The 23,720-nt window shown below is 38.1% G+C and overlaps 2 protein-coding genes across 3 annotated transcripts in view; one reads left to right on the plus strand and one right to left on the minus strand.

Moving 5' to 3' along the window:
* Positions 1 to 232: 232 nt before the first annotated feature.
* Positions 233 to 20,782, minus strand: MLC1 (modulator of VRAC current 1). Of its 2 annotated transcripts, XM_054821515.1 has the most exons (13): positions 20,695 to 20,782; positions 20,044 to 20,181; positions 19,158 to 19,341; positions 16,954 to 17,043; positions 14,844 to 14,897; positions 14,650 to 14,751; positions 7,961 to 8,062; positions 6,958 to 7,029; positions 6,584 to 6,700; positions 5,628 to 5,684; positions 4,404 to 4,526; positions 2,794 to 2,961; positions 233 to 804 (listed from the first exon to the last, which is right to left on the minus strand). In XM_054821515.1, exons 3-13 carry the CDS (start codon positions 19,335 to 19,337, stop codon positions 730 to 732), a joined length of 1,140 nt encoding a protein of 379 aa, XP_054677490.1. In that variant the 5' UTR covers positions 19,338 to 19,341; positions 20,044 to 20,181; positions 20,695 to 20,782; the 3' UTR covers positions 233 to 729. The 2 variants fall into 2 exon arrangements, with proteins under 2 accessions (XP_054677490.1, XP_054677500.1); XM_054821525.1 differs by lacking the exons at positions 20,044 to 20,181; positions 20,695 to 20,782 and adding an exon at positions 19,865 to 19,982.
* Positions 20,783 to 23,333: 2,551 nt separating this feature from the next.
* The window catches only part of MOV10L1 (Mov10 like RISC complex RNA helicase 1), a 52,055-nt gene continuing 51,668 nt past the window's right edge, over positions 23,334 to 23,720 (plus strand). Inside the window, exon 1 of the mRNA XM_054807243.1 lies at positions 23,334 to 23,421. Coding sequence (XP_054663218.1) covers positions 23,334 to 23,421 — 88 coding nt within the window. The remainder of the gene's footprint in view (positions 23,422 to 23,720) is intronic.

Consider the following 23,720-nt stretch of genomic DNA (forward strand, 5'->3'; position numbering starts at 1 on the left):
ATATACCTAAAAGTACATTTTCATATGTGAGAAAACTCTTTTAATATCAGTAGTATGTCCTGTTATTTGGCTGATTACTTCTGTTTGTTATTTTTTTGTTTTGGCTAGTAGATTTTTTTGCTTGGCCACTCAGAAAAAGCCCCTTCCCCCTTTAACAGTCCAGAAATAGAAGCTTAATGAGAAAGAACATTCTGTTTTCACCTCTCCAATTAGAATTTCAATCCACATTCTTGAGTTTCCACATAATAAAGTCTTTTATTTATATAAAAGCAATGAGATGCAAAACAACTTTACAACTCCTACAAAAGTGAAGTATAAGCAAAAATATCAATTATGACTTGTACTCATAACTTTACAAAAGCATTTATCAGTTACACTGACTGCATAACTGCAGTTATAACAATCTCTTGCAAATATATGAAGCCTACTACATATTGTCCTATTTTACTTTGTCATCAGCATAAATCCATGTGACTCATTACCTTTTTTCTAAAGGTATCTTCTAAAGCAACACTAAAGTACAGATACCAACAGAAAAGACAGATGTGTTAAAAATATCCATGTATTTCAAAATTATTAGAAAAACACATTATTTACTGTGTTATTCCTTGGCTCCTACTGCTGTAACTATATTGCTGTTTATAAACTGAAAAGTTTTTAAACCTTAATTCAAACAGTTGATTTACTGTATTGGATTGTACTGTATTGGCTGCATTTGCAGAATCCAAACTACTGAGCCATCTGCACCACAACTGCTTTCCAGGCTTTGTCTTTGTCAAAATCCTTTAAGGTATTATTGGAAACCTAAAAGCAAACAAATTTCAGACAAATGGAAACATTAAACAATGCTTTGGTTAAAAAACAAACTTCAAGCAAATAAATATCTGAGAGAAGCAAGGAGAATGTAAACATGAATAGTTACAGCCCGAGCTATTAAAATATTCTATTGTAAACTGTATACTTTTGTATAGTATACATTTATGATATAAAATATAATAGTGTAAATTCTATAATACTTGAGACATTTGGGTCAAAGAAACCTGGCCAAATTCCTATTTCGAACATATTACTTAGGACATTTTTCCAAGATTTTTGCCAAAATATGACTGAAGGCCCTAGTACCTAAATCTCTAAACAAAAAGCCAGAAGTAGCCCCTTACAGTGCAACTGAAACAAGATTTATCTACATACATACAAGCAAAGTAAAGTCTTGCCTAAGAACACAGACTTCTAAGCCAAAAGGACCTACAACTTCACCTGTAACATTATTCATGTGCTTAAATACTAAAATGTAAGCAAAATGTGTTGCCTTTCCGGACTTTTAGCTCCTTTTAGCATTTAACTCACACCCAATTTCTCAGTGACTCACAAACTAGGAATACTTACGTAAATAATCCCCAGAATAGATCTGTTTAGCCATGCCATGACCTATGCTCCAAAACGTGACTTGCAGCAGTGGAAGTGCTGCTGTACTTCATCTTTTATGCATAATGTAACTCCGAGGACTGATGAAAATAAGCAACCTATGCCAAATGCCCTCAGCAGCCTGAGGGGACATAAATCCACAGCTTCCACTTTCTACTACCAGCTATATAATGACTTGACTGAATTTCAGTCCCTGTTCCCAATGCTTTCTATCCAGTGCTGTTTCAATGCAGATGCTCTTTCTAGAGCAGGGACTGAATCCAGTACACTCTTTCTAGTGCTGGGCCATGCAGTAAGCATCCAGCAAACGTGAGTTACTCTATCCTAGTCTTTAAGAATACAGCGGTTTGTTCTGTACAGCAGAGGTGAGGAAAGCCAAAGGGCTACAGTTCTGTGCTAGGAGATGGATGTAGTTAACCTACGCAGGCTGAAGAAAGCTGGGTTCCCTCAGTATCTGAAGTAGCACTCTAGCCCTGAATGACTATATGAAAAGTGGCAACAGTAATAGTGGCACCACCATGCTCTAAAAAAAGTTGTGCCAAATCTGTATCTGAAAGGATAGCTTTAACATGTACGTGCAGGAGGGAAATGGGGGAAATATCAATTCTGCTGTTTATCACCAACTTTCATAGTGTAGTTAGCACATGGAGAGACCTGGGATTCCAGGCACCTTCCTCTGCACACTACTTCACACTGTACAGCACAGGTAGCCACTCACTCAGCTTGCCCATTGTTGTTCCTATGCTCCGGGTTCTTAACTCTTCCCATTCGAAGTTTAGGGAACTTAAAAGAACTAACTGAGCTTAGTAAATTCATTCCCCCACAGCAGGCCTTGAAGAAGTACAACTATATCAAGTATTCTCATTCCATAGCTCAAAACTTTTGCTTGCATTGAAAGGGCTAAATCCATTCCTTTCATAATAGAAGGCTATCGCATTATCAGAACATGGTCATGCAAGGCCCATCATCTTTTCTATAACTTCATTCTGACATATAAATAGCTATCATGGATCTGCATCCTGTGGAGTAGGACTCATTTTATCTTAGTACAATGACAAACCTCATCTGTAATTGGGAGCCCATACTACAAATAAGAACAAAAGGGGGCTTTAACTTTACAGCTGTTTTTCTCTTAGCAGGACTTGTCACAGATTTACAGATACTGTGTCTGTCGTGCCCCAGTTATCATTTAACCAGCAAAATATTATCTCTGTATTACAAAATTCAGCAGGGCATTAACATCTTCACAGTTTTACAGAGCAGCTTTTAATTGTGATCTGAATTAAGTAATGCAAAACGTTACAAAAAAATAAGAAAAATCGTTTTATATACAGATTTTAAAATTTTATAATGGGTATAAATACATACCTCTGTTGTTCTATATTCCTGTTTTTTAACCTGTGATGTTGTCCATGATGAATCATGTAGTTTCATTTTTGTCTTGTAATTTATACACTGTATTACAGTTCCAATAGTAAGGCATGCCTGAATTAGCAGCATCAACATCAGAAGCAACAGGAGCACATCATAAGATTGCTGAAAATAGAGACGTGAATATGTTAACTACTTGAATAAAATATTTTCTGCTGTTCCCACCCCAATATTCTTCAGATTTGTATCTAGATTTCATTTTTTAACTCAAATTATAATTTAGTTTATTTCAGCATGAAGCTTCAATTAAAATTTGAGTGCCTGAGTTTGCAATAGAAACTATTGGCGATTTTTAACAAAATGTTAATTTTCTAAATGATCTTTTGCTCTAGAAATAGAACAGAATTGAGGAAACCATCCTCTGAAATATAGAGCCTCACTGCTGGTCCTGACCTGAGCAATGTCGCAGCTATGCCTGGGCCTGGCCCAGTGCCCTGCCAGCTCTGACCTTGGCCTGCTGACCTGAATCCCTGGCTGACCTTGGATCTGCCTCACTACTATGGACTTGCCTGGCAATGACTCAACTACTGGCTGAACCTGGTTACCATGGCCAGACCTGCTTTGGTTTTGTTGAGGGGTTTTTTGGGTACTGTAGGTCTGCACTCCTTGCCAACGAGGTCACTGTCCTTGTCTGCCTCGCTGTCACCTTCTGCTCCACTGCTCACCCTCCTTTCCAGAGCAGCCCACTCTTGCTGCATCCAGACACAAAGCAGCATAAGAATGTAAGAAATGCTCTGCAGGGTCACACCAACTGTCTAGACAGTCCAGTCTTCTGTCTCCAACGTGTGTGACAGGAGAAGCTACTTAAAGAGAGCATGTAAGCCGTGGCCACTTCCTGAGGCCCAACAACACACTATGGTCTTCCAGTATCAGAACAGAATCATGTACTCAAAAGCTGGTTTTCCAGTCTCTAAGATCTAAACATTTTCCCTCTCTTCTTCTAAAATTACAAGACTGCTGAAGGACTAGTGGGTACTGAGAGTTGAGACCCTTTTGACACTATTTTAATCCCTGTAAATGGTTCTTTGAACATCATCACAAATTGAGAAACACTTAGACGGTAAAGCCCTAGAGAGCTCTTCAGCAATGCACTGGTAAGACTTCATTTTGAAATGCTTTAAGATTTGCAAACTTTTTTTCTTCTCTGCCCCAATACAGGCTTTAAATGAATCCAGGTGTAAGTTTACAATCCTAACTATTGAAAGACATCCTAAGAAACAGAAAAACATATTCAAGTAAATCTAGAATCTTTAATTTATATACTGCAAATTTATAAAAACCTCAAGGAGTCCAGCATACTATATATTATTTTCACAGATTCTTTAGAATAATATCCCAATTTTTTTAAACTAGAATTCCAGGGTGGCAATAGATCTAACATACTTAAAATTGTATCATTAGTTAAGTAAGAGTTTTTAAATAATTTCTATAACATTTTATTCAATCTTTATAATGCAGTACCTTGTCTTCTTTTACTTCCTAATTCAGTCTTGTGTTGCTACTATAATAGATATATGTTAATTTTTCAATTGCATAAAAATACATACTTTAACAGCAGGTGGGTAATTTTTAAAGATGTCAACAACTTGCATGATACTGAACGATAAGTATGCAGAAGCAGTGAACAACAACGGAGAGGTAACACTGCTAATGGCAATCAGGACCTCAACCTAAAAAATAACATAAGAAATGTTAAATAAGAATGAAATCAAGTTAACACTTTGGTTTGTGAGCTTTATCTCCTTGAAGAAAGCATAACGGAAGTGTGTAAAATTGTATAACATTACACATATGAGACAAATATTAAGAGCCATCCACACTGCAGTGAGATACAGAAGGAAGCTGTTTAGAATAGATTAAGTTTCCTAGCCAAAACACTGTTGTTTGTAATTCATTTACCATTTAGTATGGACAATGGGTTTTTTGATTGATTTTAAAAGTGCCTTTCATATCCATGTAGAGGAAACAGTACCCAATTTAGAAAGCCAGTACAGAAGTATCATTTATTCTTCAGTTTGTATGAAATAATGAGAATTAACAGCAGATATTGTAGATTTACAGCCTAAAAAAAACTATGCAAATAAATTTGAGTGCTTTGAGGCAAATTTATTGCAATACAATAGCAGCCAAGTTTTCATTCAAATATCATCCCTACAGGATCAAATTCTGACTTCAGTTGTGGTCATGCATCATTACTGATTTAAACATGATTGCATGACTGTAACTTAGAACAGATGTTTTAAGGAGGCTTAACTACACATCTGGGACAGTCAAGGAATAAATGCACTCTACTGAATATTCTTAGTCCTCATTGCTAGTCATGCAGATGAGGAAGTTGTTTAAAACAGGTTCTAGGTCCAGTGCAGCCTGCACACCTAATTTTCTTCTTTCAGAAACCATAGCTCATAATGAAAGGAGAACAGAACAGAAAGGATCTCAGCTCAGGAGCATGAAAGCAGTGTTGGGCATATAAAGTATGCTGTTTTCCTCTAGTAATATCCATTCCCAAGGAAACAGCACAAAAAACCCCCAGCAAACAGTCCTTTGAATTCTTTTCTAGAATTGGTGGAATTAACGTCTCTAAAGGAGCTACTGGATTTCTTTTCAGGAATATCAGCTTACTCTTACTCTCATGCTCCATATTTCTGTCACATTTTGTAGAAGTAACTAAAAACAAGTGAGCAAATATGAGTAGTGCCCACTATCACAGGCAGGCTTTCTTAGCATTATTCCACTCTAATGAGAAAAATCCAAGAATTTTACACACTTACCAGACATTTACTTGGGTATTCAGCAGCTACGTGACTTGCAATAGCACTTGGAAAGCACTAAACAAAAAAGCATAACAAAATAAATATTTATCTACTTGAAAATTACAAAAATTACAGTTGGGTGATTCCCACTAGTCACAGATCACATCCTAAATGTCCTGAAAAGGTAAAACTGTATAGACTTATTATGACAGTATTAGGAATCAATTAGTCAAATGGAAATAAAACTAATCTCCATTTAACTTGCATTTAATGAATATCATGTATTAAACCCACACATGCTGAAACATGACTATCCTCAAAACTGGACGCTTCTACAAAAAAACCTAATGAACTCTACTGAAGTTTGTGAATTCCGAATGCTGAAAAACTTGTTGATGATCTTCTCCCCCTTCATGCTGACGGATTTTCCAGACATAGGAGCCATATATAAACCTAATGTTCACTGTCTTCTTTCTCAACTGGTTCAATTCACAGCAGGCAGGGTAGCACAGCATCCTTTATGAATCCACTGCTTTTAGGTACAGGCTGTCATTACTGACAAGGGTTACCAATCACAGTCTCAGGCTGACTGGCTAAAGGTGATGTTCTAAGGATTCTACCATACCAAAACTAAACTTTTTATTTTGCAGCCTGAAATATTCTAAAACCTAGGACTTGTTTGACAAAACACTTCATTTCTAATATCCTTGGTTAATTACTCATTTCCATTTTACTGAACTGACTGAAAACATATCAGAACATTTTATAGGAACCAAAGTATTGTAAATCAAAATAGAACAAACATATTGCATAAATATATTAAGTATATTGAAGTGCTAATTTATTTGCTAAGCAGCAGTTGCCAGTTAGTATTAGAGCCAAATACATATTCCAGTAGGGAGGGGAAAAATGAAAAAAAATTAAAAACCCCAAAGACATTGTTTTAAAGAGTACTTTCATTTTGCACTACTTACAGCAACTAAGATCCAAAAGAATGTTACTGAAAGATATGGACCTGAGACTAGAACATCCATATTCAAAGCAATTATTCCACCAAATACTGATGAAATTCCAATAATCACCTCAATTACCTAAAACAAAGAGAGCACACAAACAGTTCAGTTTACACTATTTATCCTTAAGGTACTAAGTAGTCTCCTTCCTATTATGCATGGCAGTTTATCTGGCAATATTCTAAAAAGAAACATTTTAGGATGTATCTCTCATTTCTGTCTTTATTCTTTCAGCTCTTCCCTACACTGATCCCTCCCTGACTTTAAAGAAGCTTAGCACTTAGAAAGATGAAAGAACAAATTGATTTAATGGAAGAAAACAATGCTTTTCTTACTGAGTATGACTTCAGAATTCTAGTAGGAAAGCTGACATTGCTCAAAACGATGGTACTGTCATATGCAGTATTCTAGAGAGGAATAAAAAATCATGATCAAAAAAATACACAAAGCAATACATGTCTTTCTAATACCCTGTACAAACTGTTACAGATCCTAATGGTGGCATGCAATGCCTGGTAGCCCATCAGGGCTGACAGTGACACACCATGGCGTTTGCCAGTGTCAGACCACATCAATCACATTAAAAACCAATGAGGTGGTCCCAGATTAGATGCTATACAACCACAATTCAACAATGAAATATGGTCATTTTGTCTCCACTTTCCACCTTCAAAATACATAATTTCTTCCTGAGCCTTCAGGTTTTACTGATGTGGATAAACAGTAACTGAAGGAGAACAGTACACTACATGACTTTATCTAGCAAGCAATACTTCCACTGGAACACAAAATGGAACAGCACATTTGTTTCATTATCACCTAAAAGAAGTACTGTTGTAGGAAAATGAGGGTGGGATTTGAGCACTTATGACTAAAGAAAATTTTATCAATAGCCCCAGATGCTGAAGCCAATATTCATTGTACAGATACCACCAAATTGACATACATGATGAATACTTTCTCCACCTCAGGCTTCAAAAAGGCATTGCTTGCACGCATACAAGTCACAGTATTCTAATGTTTCATATGTCATTAAGTTTTGTCCTACAAAACAGAAATAAAACATGTGCCATGCCTGTTCATAAGATATTCAAACAACCCTGTGCTGTATAATTGCAACAGGTCATTTTGCACATGCCCATTACACTCTTAAAGATAGGAGAGTCTATTACTGTTTAGTATGGTGCTTTTATTTATTGTTCAAGTCTAGTTTTACCATATAATATGAAATTATATATTGGAGTCGCCAGTAACTTGTCAACGTATGTAACAGAGGAAAAATCGAGTATTTTTTAACACCAAAAACAAAAGTAATTTTTAATCCTTAAGGGTACCTACTTTCTTTCTCGTACAGCAGTCTTCAGTAGACCTAGCTGAAATGATCACAGTAGTTGCCATGAAGATTTCCAGCAGAATAAGTAGAATCAAGTTGAAATTTATCTGTCAGTAAAATTCCAGATATAAATGAGTTACATCTTCCATATTAAAAATAAAGGAGGGGGCGGGATCTAGCAGATCCAGCAGGCCATCTATTTTCTGTGACATTTAGACAGATCTATTAATTAGATACCTTGTTAACTGTTTTCTTGGGTTTTGATTAATTTCTAGGACAACACTTAGCTGTCTACATAATACTCAGAATGTCTAACCTAAGAAAGAAACATTTATTTCATTTATGGGAATATTCTGCCTGAAGATTTTATCAGTCTTCCAGAAAAGCATTTAATGACAAGGGGGTGATTGCTGGGTATGTTTGCATTTTGCAGGACCTTCCATGTGAAGCCTGAACACTGCAGCAAATCATGGAAGATTCACAGGAACAGAAAGAGGACAAACAAGAGCAAGCCTGACTAGCCTAGGGGCTAAGGCAAGCCACTGCAGGGGGGAAGGAGGCCACAGGCTCCCAACCCCTATGCTGCAATCCGAATGGTACAATACAATGTCTACTATTGAATGAAAACACAATCCAAAGAACTGGGCCAAGCGTCCCAGCTCTGTGCTCTACCTAGTGCTAGTAGAGCACTGATGAACACTCTGTGGTTTCATAACTCCTGCAGGTCTAACAGACTACGTTACTGCGCAAAACCATGGATGCTGCCATTCCTCCTGCCATTGCTCATCTTCAAGAGACAAACGGGTAAATGTAATACTTAACATTTCTCTTTGGTTCCTTATTATCTCATGAAAAGAGGTAGATACCTAGTCTACACAGGCTGAATCATTTTCTAGAGCCATGCAAGTTAGACAGAGTGGATCTCCCTCTCTTGTCTTCATAAGCACCATGCTTTTCCATTGGCAGTCCAAGAAAACATTTGGTGGTTAGGTCATGCCATTGGGCAAAGTACTGAAAGTTTAGGGAGAACTGACTCCCTTCAGAACCTATACAATTATAGCAAGCCATTGCTCAGTGACTTCAAACAGAATTGTATTGTTTCCTCATGCCAGACCTGCTTTATAGATGATCAAATCTCAATTTTTCTCTGATACATATCTTGCAGCACATGTTTTTTGAAAAAGATCATAAGTGGCAAATTTGAGAGGCTTTTTTGGGCACTGAAATTCATCCTCAGGAAATCGTAATTGGAACTATGTGCCTTGCAGTACAGTTGTAGTTGAGCCACAGACAGCAATAAATGTCATAGTGGTAAGCTTCTAGGGAAAGTGCTAGCATGAAGAATAAAGATGTTATTTGGCAAAAGAAGAGGTGTCAAACATGTGGCCTGCAAAACAATTTAAACCAGCCTGTAAATTCCCATGATTTGAACGTGTTTTGACACATAGTGCTGGTACTGATGGGGGCTGGCAAGGCCACAGTACAAAATGCAGTGCCAAGTAGGTGTACAAGTTTGAGTCCAGAAGCACTGTAACTACATTGATGGACTAGCTCACTTAGTGCTAGGTGTAAGAAGTATGTAACAGAAATTGAAAAAATAACAGTAAATAAATTAGATTTTTTAATTTAACTTTTACCTTCCAGTATGTTTTTTCTGATATGACACGTGTCAGATAGAGCCTTCCACTCATAAAATTAGTTCAATACCCCTAGACCAAAGTAAAAATATCTCCTCTCCAGTTTTGGAGTTTAGGTGGGTTTGGTTTTATTTTTTTAAACAGAAATATAGATAAAGCTAGAAGTACCTTTTTATACCATCAGTAACAATGGGACATTCAATGTTAGATTTCTCAGCACTAAAGAAAATTCTGTCTACAGCTACCACTGTATATAAAATCTATCACCAGATACAGAGAACTAAGTCAGCTGTGTCCCTAATCCTCTTCCATGACTAAGGAACATGCAAGTGCAACTGTGCAGAAAGTAGTAGATTAGTACAACCCTCATCTCATTTGCTCTGAACCTACACCAGGTATTAAAAACGTGCTTCACAGAAACTGTATAGAAGGGTTGAATTAATTTCAAGATTAAATAATTTAAAGTTCAATAGAGTTGCTTAAATGCATACTTTTAACACGGTTTAAAATATCCTACAGATGTTTCAAAACATCTACACAGGTCTGACAAATAACAACAGAGGATGTGAAGGAGACTGATGTCCTCTTGGACCAGCGGCTGCAGCAAGGCAGGACAAGCCAGCACATACCTAATGGAGACACACACTTACAGTTAGATAACCACATCAATCACCTATACTCCATTATCTGTGTGTACCCATGTTGCCTATGCTTCCACTACTGTCAGTGGAGACCTAGTCAATACAGACAAGAGAGGGAACCCCAAAAGCTACTGGGCTGACCAGTCGCTAGAGGTGGGGTTCAATTATACTGGCTACTAGTGCCATTCGAAATACTCAAGCACATTGAACATGCCTGCATGAATGGATGTATGACACAAGACTGATGGGAGACCCTCAGCCATCCAAAGTAGAAGCAGCAGTCAGGCAGAGTATCTCACAGCACTTGAAAAATAAACATGTCTAAGTTCACTCCCTGGAACCCTGCCTTAGCCATCTACGCTGAGGCAAACAAGATTGTATTGCAGGGTCCTAGTGACTGGATCATCTCAACCATAATGGAGGTATAGACACTCAACTCACAAGGAGGCAATAAATGTATGTACTCAATTTGGAGTTAATTTGAATCTTGTTAAAGATCTGAACGCTTTCAGTTGCAGTGGCCAGCATGCATAAGGTTCCACTCATTTTTGTCCATCAGGTTTCTTATTCTGAGAACTGGGAAGGAACAGAGTGGCAGCAGTGGCAGTTTGCATCTTTTACACATCACATCCTTCATTTTGATAGTATACTAACTACAGAAGTACATGCTACTGGAGTGGTGTCACATAGTCACAGTCTAGGACATGCCTTGTATCTTGCATTCCATTTATCTATCTAGAGTAATTTTGTAAAGTTATCCATCAGTGTGAGTAACACTCAAAGAATTGCCCAGGTCTTTTATAAAGAGGGGGTGTTAAATTGCAATTGTCTTACTTGGATAAACTTACCCTTTTTATGAGTCTTACTGCTTTTAAACTACTGGCAGTGATTTCACATCAGACCTAGTATTATTTTCTTGTGCAGTTTTCCATAGGGAGGGAAAATAAATATGATGATGAACGAAAAGTTAAAGAGATGGTATTCTACATTTTCTTTGTACCACATGGTACAAATGGAAAACAGCTGGCAGCGAGCTGCCAAACAGTGAGACTGTCTCACTGAAACAGTATCCTTCAAAAAGGAGAAAAAGTCAGCACCATGAATAACTCTTAAGACAAAAAGGTTCAAAGAAGCTTCAGAGCCAGCTTTGCACACAGTTATCCTGACTTATCTTTATTCAGTGATCGATGACATAGTATGGACATGCAATAGGCAAGTGAAAAGAATTAAAACCACATAACCAAAGATGTCTTGTGGATATTACTGTAGATAACTAACATTTGGCAAAGAGAGAATTTGCCTTGTTATAAATTTACTGTTTGTCACTTACACTTTTCCAGTCTAATATAATATCTTTTTTCAAAAGGTTTGATCTGCCTTGAAAATACAAAAGCTGTTACTATTTAATAACAGAAAATGCAAAATTTTATGCAATCTAAAAACTACTCACTTCAAAAGTATGCAACTAAAGTTAAGCTCTTAAACGCAGAGCAAGCTCAAAGCTTCTCAAGAACATAAGCAAAATTAGTTTTGTCACACTGGGGCTCATGACAAAGTAACTATTTATTGTGGTGGCAAAATGAGTCCTTTGGGTCCACCTTTCCTGGGCAGACATAGCCCTCCACCATCCAGACAGTGCTGTGATCTTGTCTGCCAGGGGAAGGGAATGCAAAGGGACTGGCAGTCTCCAGTAAGACTGCTCTGCTGTTTTCTCTCAGAATGCTTTGACTAGTTTCTAATATCTGAACTCTCTACCAAGAAAGGAAGGGAAAAGGCAGTACCACTGTGTCTGGTATATAATTCATTCAACCCCAACTGCCTAAGACTCTTGAGGGAGGAAATGCATGAGGGAAGTGCTACACTAGCAATAAGCTAGCAAAGGCTGTGCAAAGAATTGACTGGTGTAAACTGTCTTGAGATACACACAGAACCAAGGGAGCCATGCATTGTCCCATCAAACACAGGGCAAAACTGCCCACATCTAAAGCCAGTACTGCTTGAATTCAAGTGATCTGACTGTCCAGAGTGCTAAATCTCCACAGCTCTGATTGACTGCAGTACACCATCTCTCTGAAAATCAGGCCAGCTGCACAGAAATGTGAAGCTAGACTTAGTTACCTAATTTAAAAAGCAGGTTTGTAAGTATTGGCCTAATATACTGCACTAAGGGGAAGTAAACACAATTAATTTAAAAGTTCAACATCTGTGAAGTCTGGAGCTAACAAGATGCTATTAAAATAGCAAAAAAGCAAAGCAAACTCTAGCCTCTGCATTGTTTTTCTATTATAAAAGTCTTTTGTTACCCACACTAATTCAGATCTGCTATATTATTATAGGGAGCCATTATCACTGCTGAGCTCTTAGGATTGCAACAGCTGATATGAAGTGGGAGAACAACTGAACAACAGCACGAGAGCAGTCATTAACCTTTACACGAAATCTATGACATAGTTGTATTGAGTACTGCTATTCTGTGATGGTCTATTATGAATATTCATCAATGGTAATGATAATACCTATCGCTATGTTATTTACTCATACATGTAATATTCTTATGTAGCATAGATGTCTCAGAACATTTTACCACAGCAAAAAACCCCAAAACCACCGTGTAGTTCTACTCTTTGGCTCAGACTACCAAAAGACAGATGGCATTCCTCAGAGGGTCTGTATTGGGATGAGTGGTGTTCATCAGGTGTTGGTATTGGGACCGGCACTGTTTAACACCTTTGTCGGCCACATGGACAGTGGGATCGAGTGCACCCTCGGAAAGTTTGCTAATAACACTGGGCTGTGTGGTGTGGTCTACATGCTGGAGGGAGGGAATACCATCCAGAGAGACCTTGACAGGCTTGAGATGGTGGGCCCATGTGAATCTTATGAAGTTCAACAAGGCCAAGTGCAAGGTCCTGGACATGCATTGGCTCAAGCACAACTACAGGCTGGGCAGCCTGGATTGAGGGCAGCCTTGAAAAAAAGAACTTAGGGGTGTTGGCGGACAAGAAGCTCAACGTGAGCCGGCAGTGTGCGCTTGCAGCCCAGAAAGCCAACTGTGTCCTGGGCTGCATCAAAAGAGGTGTGACCAGCAGGTCGAGGGAGGTGATTCTGCCCCTCTACTCCACTCTCATGAGACCCCACCTGGAGTACTGTGTCCAGTTCTGGGGCCCCCAACATAAGGAGGACATGGAGCTGTTGGAGTGAGTTCAGAGGAGGACACAAATATGATCACAGGGCTGGAGCACCTCTCCTATGAAGACAGACTGAGAGAGTTGGGGTTGTTCAGCCTGGAGAAGAGAAGTCTCCAAGGGAGACCTTACAGCGGCCCTCCAGTACCTAAAAGGGGCCTACAGGAAAGCTAGAGAGGGACTGTTTCCAAGGGCAAGTAGTGACAGGACAAGGGGTAATGGCTTTAAACTACAAGAGCGTAGATTTAGATTAGAGGTAAGGAAGAAATTCTTCAGTGTGAGAGTGGTGAGGCACTGGAACAGGTTGCCCAGAGAAGCTGTGGATGTCCCATCCCTGGAAGTGTTCAAGGCCAGGCTGGATGGGGCTTTGGGCAACCCGGTCTAGTGGAGGGTGTCCCTGCCCATGGCAGGGTGGTTGGATTAGATGATCTTTAAGGTCCCTTCCAAACCAAACCATTCTAGGATTCTATGTCTTAAAAGGTTGTGACTCAAAATCAGTGAACTTTTCCCAGCATGAAATATGCGTGCTTCAAATGACATAACTGCTGCATTCTTTTTGTTGATGATGTATAGGAAAAATGTTCATCAAAAGTTTCTTTCCTGGTGACCTCACAAGCAATACTATCCATTAAAGAAGACCCCAGAAAGTATTATACTCAATCTGATGATGAAATGTCCTAGAAGTAGCACTGTTTGGTACACCTTCTCATTTCAGTACAATTCAACCCTAAAACTTTGCTAACATACAGATGAGCTACTAATTAGTTTTCAATTTTCTCTTCTGACCCTACTCTTTCAAAAAAAAAAAAAAACCCAAAACCAACCAATAAACCAAAAACATGGCACCCCACAAAACACCAAAGCTTGCTACAGTCAACAGAAAAATAAACAGTCAGTTGATCAAACTGGATCACATTTGAAGATCTAATTCATGGTTTTAAACTTTGAATACAAAAAGACAGGAAGGTAATTTCCACATTAATGTCCTCCAGGTTAGCTGTACTGTGCATCTTTTAGCCATACAAATTTTCATCTCTGATGTAAATTTTCCAATCTTGTCTTACTCAGAAAAGTAAAGTTACCGCTAGATCATCTCTCCTCACAGACTAAGTAGGAATACTGGAGTATTGACAACAATGTAATTACATGTTATCTCCACCCACCTCACCCCTCCCTTTTTTTTTTACAAAGATAAATTTAGTATTAATTAGTAATTGTTTTAGTAACTTACATTTATAGCTGATGGATTGAGGACAAGTTTGCATCCAAACCAAATTAAACACGTTGTTGTAACAGCAAATGTAGAGACAAACAGAATCTGAAAATTGGGTATCTGGAAAACAGTTGCAGAATGGGTTTCTCTCTCATTTTAACCAAAGGGGAAAAAAATAAGAATATAATTGCCAATAAAAATCTTATACTTACCACATTAATTTTATTCCTTGCTATAGCAAAGCTCACAACTGCTGAAGGAATACACTGGGAAAATTAAAAGAGAAGACTAGTGGGATATTCTGCACAAAGAATTATATATATATTTCTATACATGTATTTTATTTGAATTCATATTTCAGTTAACTTAGCAAACAGAAGATCAGAAACTCTGAGGCAAGTCTGTCACTTTTGTCTGAGATCATTAATTACAATTGGTATCTGAGGATTACAAGACGTTTAAGTACACCTTCCATATCCCTCAGTTTTGACTAGCTACCCAGCACAATGTGATGAGTAAAGGAAAGAAAACAAGTCTTTTATGAAGCTTTTCATGCCTTTGTTAGTATAAATTAACTCTAGAAGGCCTGAGATCCTTGAGCAGGAAAAGAAAAACACTGCTACTCCCTAACTGGGCCTCCACATTCTTTTAAACAGACAAAGTCATGGTTGTGTAAGCTAAAATTTGGCCAGTCTCAACACAGTTCTGAGGAACTTTGTAGAAACTGATCTGTTGAGTCAAATTACACTTTAAGAACTGTGCCTGGGATCTCCGCTACGTTCACTAGGAACCCTGCTTCTATACTGAAGGGCTAAATGGAAAAATCATGCACAAGTGAAGTTTCATAAAGTAATTTCTCTATCCCTTAGCTGTTCCCCATCACAATAGATATGATACCATTACAGATTCAACTCTATTTTACACAAATACATAATGTTACAACTTACTAGTAAGCCAAATAAAAATATACTCAACTAAAATTAAAAATATTTCCATGTTAAATAATGAATCATGTAACAACTGCATTTCTTCACTAATTATCTCTTCACACATCTGAGCACTGATGACTTAACAATGGAACCACTATAACTAGATTAATATTGACATTTAAAATTCTTGGCAGGACTTCCTTAACACCTAAATTACCTGTATTTAACATAATTAAAACATCCTTTTATGTGCTGGATACACTAGAGTCTCATGACACTACATGACTCATGACACTATATGACTATGCTTAGGCAACTGAATCCTACTACTAGTCCAGATGGTCAAAAAAGACTAGAGAACAATTCAGCTTATGCTAAACTAGACACTCAGTTGGCTACACAGCTCTCTAGGACCTTCCAACTCCTCTGTAGTAAGAGCCGTAACAGCTTGCTCATATACAGACACTCAAATGTACATCTCTTCACCCACCTCGAGCCATTCAAACCCACGTGATAACCTTCTGCATCTACCAGATCTTTGGAAATTCTAAATACAAAGTGCAGGGAGACACGATTTGGGGCAGAAAAAGAGACATCTCAGTAACTAACACTAATGTTGCAGAGAATAACACATCAGTGAAGATACTAACTTCAAAAACTGCTTCAACTACATTTTAACACCTCTAGCACAAACATAAGCAACAACTCATTCACAGAGCAAGTCCTGGCACTTGTTTAAAGTAAAGTATTAGTCTTGTACCTAACTTAAAACAAATCTGCAAGTCAAGTTGCAAAAATAACAATGACAGAACAGAATCCTGCCATGAACAATGCAAGTGCACCAGACTCATGCACACAGATCTAAAGTATAGATTATGCATATATAATGCAGTAAAACAAATGTAAGTCCCTAAAAATATAGTAAAAATTACTGGACTTTGGAAAATGTGAGACATTTTTAATGCATATTCACTAAAAAAATAATAATATTCAATTCTGCTTCAGTACTTGGATATTATGGCAAACTACACTGAAAAAGTAATACTTTGAAATACAATCTGAAATACATTCTGATAGCATTTAGCCAAGAAATTCCCAAAATACATAACAATGCAAATTTTCCTAAAATCAAGCACAGAAAAAATCTTCATGCAGATAACTGCATGCCAGTGGTGAGCTGGTTAACAAAAAACAGTAGCACAAACGGTATGACAACTGTTACTCCCTTAACCACAGGATAAAAATCCATTTAATTAACTGTTAAACAGAATTAAATCTTCCATGAAGAAAGTTAGTAGTGAAAAGACAGAATAAACAGACAATAAATCCACAAAAATTATTTGCTAGTGATTTTGCTGTCAAACAGCCACAGCAAATAATTAAGAATGCTTACTGAACCTGCTGCACAACGTAAATAATCCATTTCAGATGGAAAAATATTTCCCAGATATAGTGAAAAGCCAGATGTAATAAAGAGGCAAGTCTGCAAAGCAACAAATAAGATAAATTAATAAAATAAAACTATTTCTAAAAAAGCAACTAGTCAGAAATCAGTAATTCCTTTCAAATTAAGCTACTGATGAACATTTAATAATGCAGTCTTTGTGTGAATAATTCTGAAGCAAAATATCAAAACATGCTGAGTTCTGAAGAGGATGTTTTGCTGGTTATGAACACTTAATACTGAACAAAATAATCATGTTTGAATCAAGCACTGTGCCCTGACTTGGCAAATACCTAATAAAATGCTCAAAAGGTAATTGCAGTGTTCAGCGGTAAAAGTGTTTCAGAAATCTCAACTAAGCCTCTACTTTGCATTCCTTGCTTGGCTTCACCAACATTCATTATGCATATGGACAGTTGGGCAATTACCAACTAGAACACTAACAAGAATAAGATTAGGATACACTGATGAAGATTCTTCCACCTATATTCCAGCCTCCCTCCAAACTCTCTTCCTGCTTTGGTCCAGTGGCATACCCATAAACGTTCAACTTCTCCTGCTCCCTTGCTAACTATTATGTTTATTTCACAATTACCAGAATTACACTCTCAGCAACCAGTGTATTCTACTAACATTTTTTTTCTTTTTGCCTGTCACTTCTCTGAGTAGGCATTTCCTTGAAGAGGCTGGGGACGATGAGTGACAGAATGGCTCTTTTGTTTTATTTGGATATTTTTTTCATGTTACAAAATTATGGGGGTCTTTAAAAAGTCCTTGTCAAAAAACAACAGAAAATAAGCAGTGAGTGTGTGTGTGTGTGTATAAGCACGCACACAGAGAATCCTGGCAGACTGGAAGAACAGTATTTATAGAACACAACTTGAAATTGTGCTTGAAGCATATTGAATGGCTCCTGCATAAGAACAGCCCATACGAGCATCCACTTTGATGTCACTCTATGGTTTGCAACTGCTCCCTGAAGCAGTCATTTCTGTTCACTACGACTTCTGTTGCTCAGCATACATACCTTCCTTTCTGCACACTGTCTTTCAGAAGAGATTAACCACTACAATACTTGGGAGGAAAATCTAATTGGAATTTATTGGATTAGTTTATTAATAAAATTGCATTTTTGTTTATCCATAAAATTCATGCTTCTTGGTAATATGACTTCAGCAAATGATCATTAAACATTAGTATGTCCAATCAGTCACAACTCAGTGAAAAGGAAAAATCTAATTAAAGACTGTTGTCCTTTTTGACAATTAAGTTTGAGAAAATTTAACGCAAAGAAAGTCAGCTCTTCTTTTGCTCTCTTTTTATGTAACAGTACATCTGAAAGGAAATCCAAGTTTCGTAGATTGTCAGAACAGGAAAAAAAAGTTCAGCAGTTTCCATGAAAATAAGGCAATACTTTTATTCACTGTGCAACAATAAGTAATTAGTGTACTAAAAGTGAAACATTTTTAGCTCTTAATAAAACTTACTCTTCAAAACACACAAGTTGACAGGAAAATAAATGATCAAATACTAATTGCTATAATGAATTTTAATCAACTTGGTTCAGAACATAAGCAGCATATGATACACACGCAAGATCAGTGTCCTATGATTCTAGTAGTGACACAAAAATTCAAATCACTGTGACATTCATGTAAGAAACAGAAGTATATACCTCACTACATGAAGATTCTACCAAATAACTACATGACTATTGAACCCTGAAACATGAATGTGGCATTTAAGTACCATATATATTTTTAATGCCAAAATGCTATTGTGGCAAGTACTGTTTACAGTTAAAAATATGTTAAAAGAATGCATATGATCAGGATACTTTACATCCTTTACCAAAAGGCACTGCTTATACATATCGGTTGATATTTACGACTACTGCACTTACTCTCTGTTTATGCTATACGATTAATATGAAAGATAAAAATCAGCCTTCATATAGCATCTTTGATTAGTGTAGAATTATTCTAAGAATACCATTAATCACTTGTGTTACATTCTAAACTTCCTACAAATATTTATATTCAATACTATCAGTGATGAAATTGTGAGTCCCTAAATGATGTGAAACAGAACAGATTACTAGGCACTGAGACCTCACCGACATTTTTAAATTCTGTATCATTTGAAATACTTACTCCCATCAGCAAAGAAAAAATCCATGTTCTGTAACTAAAGCAAGGATGCAGCCTCTTTGATAGCTGAAGATCACTGGATTTGATATCTGGTATATAATTTCCATTCTCTTGTTTTCCCCGCTCCAAAGTTGGCATCCTGTCATAGCTAAATTCTTCTCTGTAACCTTCTTCCCTGGTCATAACACTTCACAAAGGCAATTAAATAATGGGAATGCAAATGATGAAGAAAGATGAAAAATATAATTTAGTTCTTTCACATATTCAGATCAGTGCTCAACTAGGGTTTTGCCTATTTAAGGTAAAATAAATAAATTTATTAGCAAGGTAAAATAAATAAAATAAATAAATTTAGTAATGAGTTGTATTTGCATTTCAAAATATGTAAGCATTCTAACTACTTACTTGCATACAATAAGTAAATTACATCCTATAGCCACAGTTCATAATAATACAGTATAAATACCAACAGAATGAAAGAGTATCTATGATACCTCAACAGACTTTTATTTCAAGATCTAAGAACCATTTCTGGAGGTGTTTAGTTCAAGGGTAACTCTATAACCAAAGCTTTTTTCTGTTTTTTAACTCTAGGACAGAAAAGATATTGAAGTATGTTTAGATATTAACTTCCACTTGATTTTAACACTTCTTATCAGGTATCTGAAGTGATAGACTTTACTATGAGTCCAATGAACTCATATACTCACATTAACTCAGCTACAGCAAACTTCTTCTAATTTACCCAGTATCAACCATTTCTCTTGTTCACTTAGCCCTTTTCTGTTCATCTCACTACTTGCCAATCTGTTCAAATACCTTGAGAAGTATCTTATATTAGAGTTAAGTTACCGCAGATTTTTCAACAGTTAAAAACCTTCATGCTTACCTTCAACTGAAAAGTTAACTGTCAGTTTAAAACAGTCTTGTGAACACAGCTGCCTGTACACTTTGTGATATTCTCACCGTTCAGTGAGTCATGCTGTCTTTGAAAAGTTCTCCCTTACACTTTGGCTTTCAACAACATCTATTCAGATAGGGAACAAAAGCACAGCAAAAACTTCAGTTAAGCCAGGGAACAGGAAAATGCCTCCTGAATTTTAATTAACAGAACACACTAGAAAATCACTGTACTACATTCTCATAGGGCTGCTTCCAAATCCAACCAACAAATTTAAAAAGTTTCAAGTCTCTTTTTTATTTGAGTACTATCCCTTACTTAGCATCTTAAATAAAACCTTCCTCATAGTTTACCACTTTTAGTTATTATAATAGCCAGTGATAACAATATTCAACAATCTAGTTCTTGTTTCAAAAAGGTAAAAGCTACTTACAATGCAGTATTCTTCTAGAATAAACTACAGATAAAAACCCAAGTGTTCAAGTATCCCAACAAGTTGAGAAGTTAGAAAGCTAGAGGTTAGAAATACATCAAGAATATTATCTTCACTGTAGAATTCTTCTTTTTCTACTAACCATACTTTTCTAGAGCGTTCAGATAAACCCTGCACACCTCAATTGTGCCAACATTCATACTTACAGAAGACCATGAGGACCAAACAATGTATTTTAAATCTAGCAGGCAGCAGTGACATGCAATGGCCAGCATGCATTGGATTCAGTCCTCCTGCTTATTAGGCAGTGGAAAAAAAAAAAAGCAAAAAGAATGCTTTTATCTTGAAGATGTTGGCACCTCGACAGCTACCGCAATTACAAGGTCTTTTGTATAAACTTTAAACACTGTTGTAACCATGACACAATTAAATCTCTAGTTCTCTGAAGGGCATCACCTTTAAAAAAAAAAAAAACCTAGAAACACTTCAGAATAGCACTACTTCTCTATTTGTACGGACTGTAGATTTTGCTCTTCTCATAATGTCAGCAAATACTGAAGGAATATTAAAATGTTACAGTTGTTTTAATAGACTGAAACATGGAAATTAATAAACTATTCACAGCACTAGACACAGCTATAAACTGTGTTAAAAATGGGAAAAAAGAGACTGTGTAGCAAAGCAAAACTGTCTTAAGTAATTAAGCCCTTCTGTTCACAGAAGAAACACTATGCAAATATTTCCATTACATGTAACATTTTAAAGACTATGGTTTAATGGAAAATAGGTAATATTTCATATCTTTTTCAATGAATGCTAGGTACTGGTTTGCTCTAACATAAATTACCATAGATATAAAAACAGGATCATATTTTATCCCTAGCAACCAACTTACTTTTTACACAAAATTGGTGAGATGTTCAAGTATTTATTTGATGTAGTCTTTTGAATAAAAAGAATTTATGAAGTCCTGTGCCACTGAACTGAGCAGGGCTCAAACCCTAGAAATTTTTGTTTACAATTCCAAGTGTTTCAGCCAGTATTGTACCTGGAAGCTCCCTCTCTCAAGCGTGGCACTAGATTATTTTCTCTGGTTACAGTGAAATTCCTTCTGCCCCTTTCCTGTGCACTTGTCAGTATTTGCCATTTTCCTTTTTGTACAGAGGTTCACCACACTATTAGCGTACCATCCGCATTTGGCATCAGCGTCAACAAAAAAACACTTGAACTTCACAGTTCAGTTTCTACTCTAAAAATTTTTTGGGACCCTTATTTTAGGTTCCCTTCATTTCATGGTCCTGATTTCATAAAAAGTCTTGGGGCATTTTTGTGTATACACAACCACAAAGCAAGATGCAGTAGCCAGATCCCAAGTCACAGGCCAAGACCTTATAATGCTAGGTACAGTACAAAGGTGCTGTACAAAAAGATTCCTCCTCATTCTAAATAGTGTGTAGGAAACCTACACAAAGACTGGAGGAAATATAACAAAGCCAACAGAACATTACAGGCTTCTGAAAAGGATTTACAAATTAAGTGGTTTCATTCGAAGTTAAGTCAAAAGATGTCAAGAGATGACAATCAAATCAAATTGTGAGAGGCTATGAAGAACTCCTTATTTCCACTACCGAAATGACCACTGAAAAAGATCAGACTGCCTGAAGCAGCTATAGCAGACACCAGGTCATTGCCAGGGCTGTGCCATGTGAGCATCCCTCATAGTAATTACAAAAAAAAAAAAAAACCCTACTCAGAAAAACCTGATTGACAATTATAACTGATCTGCCCAGGGACAATATGATTTAAGGGTACATAAACTTGTAATAGTTCTATTTTTGTATAATAAAAAAGTATTCTGTCCTGGAACAGTTTCCCTAGCACTGAATCCAGGCTCATGCCTCCATTCTGCAAAAAATACACAGCACCTGAAGCTCTGCTGAAATTTATTTTTACCATGCTGACCAGCCCTTCCTTCTTCTGATGGGTTTTTATTAGATAATGAGTCCTCAGTCCAGGTGAGATGGCAGCCTGCCTATGGGTTTTGCCTGCTCGAGGCTCCTCACTTACAGAAACCCAGAAAAGCTGTCATACAGTACAACTGCGATTGCAGACAGCATCGCCACCAACCAACAGGCTACACACCTTAAGCTTTTTGTGATAACCACACACACCACCATCTTTAATGCCTCCTCAAACCCTGATGCCCTGAAGCCCTCCTGATGGAGGCCCTCTCACCCTCCTTCTGCCAACGCTCCCACCGCTCGGCGTTACCAGGAGAGAGGCCTCTGCCTCTCCCGCGGGGCCCTGTGCCGCCTGCGGTGAGGAGCCAGCGCGCTCGCCGCCCGGGCAGCGGGGGTGACAACAGCCCGCCTCTCCCGGCTTCGAAGACGTCGTCCCCTCGGAGCCGGGGGCAGAGGCGCCCCAGAAAACCGTCCCCTCACGGCGGGCCGGGCGGGCGGGAAAGCGGCCCCGTGACGCCACGAGGGGGGGCGCACGCTGCACCACAGGTCGCGAGCGCCGCCCCTGAGAGAAGACACGAGGCAGCAGGGGGCGCGGAAAGCGGGCTACTGCTGCTGCCGCTCGACGTCACGGGATGTTACATAACGTCACGCTCAAGGCACGCGGGCTGCAGCGCAGCTCCGGCACCAAAGCGCTGGGGAAAGCTGCCTGCCCGCCCGCAGCGAAAAATCTCACGTCAGCCCATAACACCTCCCCTGCTCCGCCCCATGGCACGCGGCGTGGGCTCTTTCACGTGACCAGGAGCGAGCAGCGTGATTGGCCGCCGGCGGCGTGAGGGCTTGAAGTGCGGCCATAGGAGGGGGTGTCTGGGAGGGGGTGGTCGGCCATGCTCGGCCTCTTTTCTAAGGTGCTGTCCTATTTCTGGAGACGTGCAGGTGATGAGGAAGGAGAAGATGAGAGATGGGCAGCCTCAGGTAGGGGTTCCTGGGTCCCTTGTGGGTTTGTGGTGCCAGATGTAGGGCCTGTGTGCAGCTTCAGAGCATTAAAGGTGTTGGTGGCCTCCCATGTGAATGGGACTGAGTGAAGGCCTGTTTCCTTAAGAAAATAAGTTAGGAAAAGAAGACAACTTTTTGACTGCAGCGCATGAGGGAGTATTCCTAGCAGTACTTTTTTGCTATGTGTCCTGAGTAGGACAGGTTACTGTTGCTGCTTAGAATATGGAGTGAGGTGTAAGAAGAGTGTGGTGGTGGTGGATACTTTGGGCTTCTCCTTG

The sequence above is a fragment of the Grus americana genome, chromosome 1 (assembly GCF_028858705.1).
Source record: "Grus americana isolate bGruAme1 chromosome 1, bGruAme1.mat, whole genome shotgun sequence".
Classification (NCBI taxonomy): Eukaryota; Metazoa; Chordata; class Aves; order Gruiformes; family Gruidae; genus Grus; species Grus americana.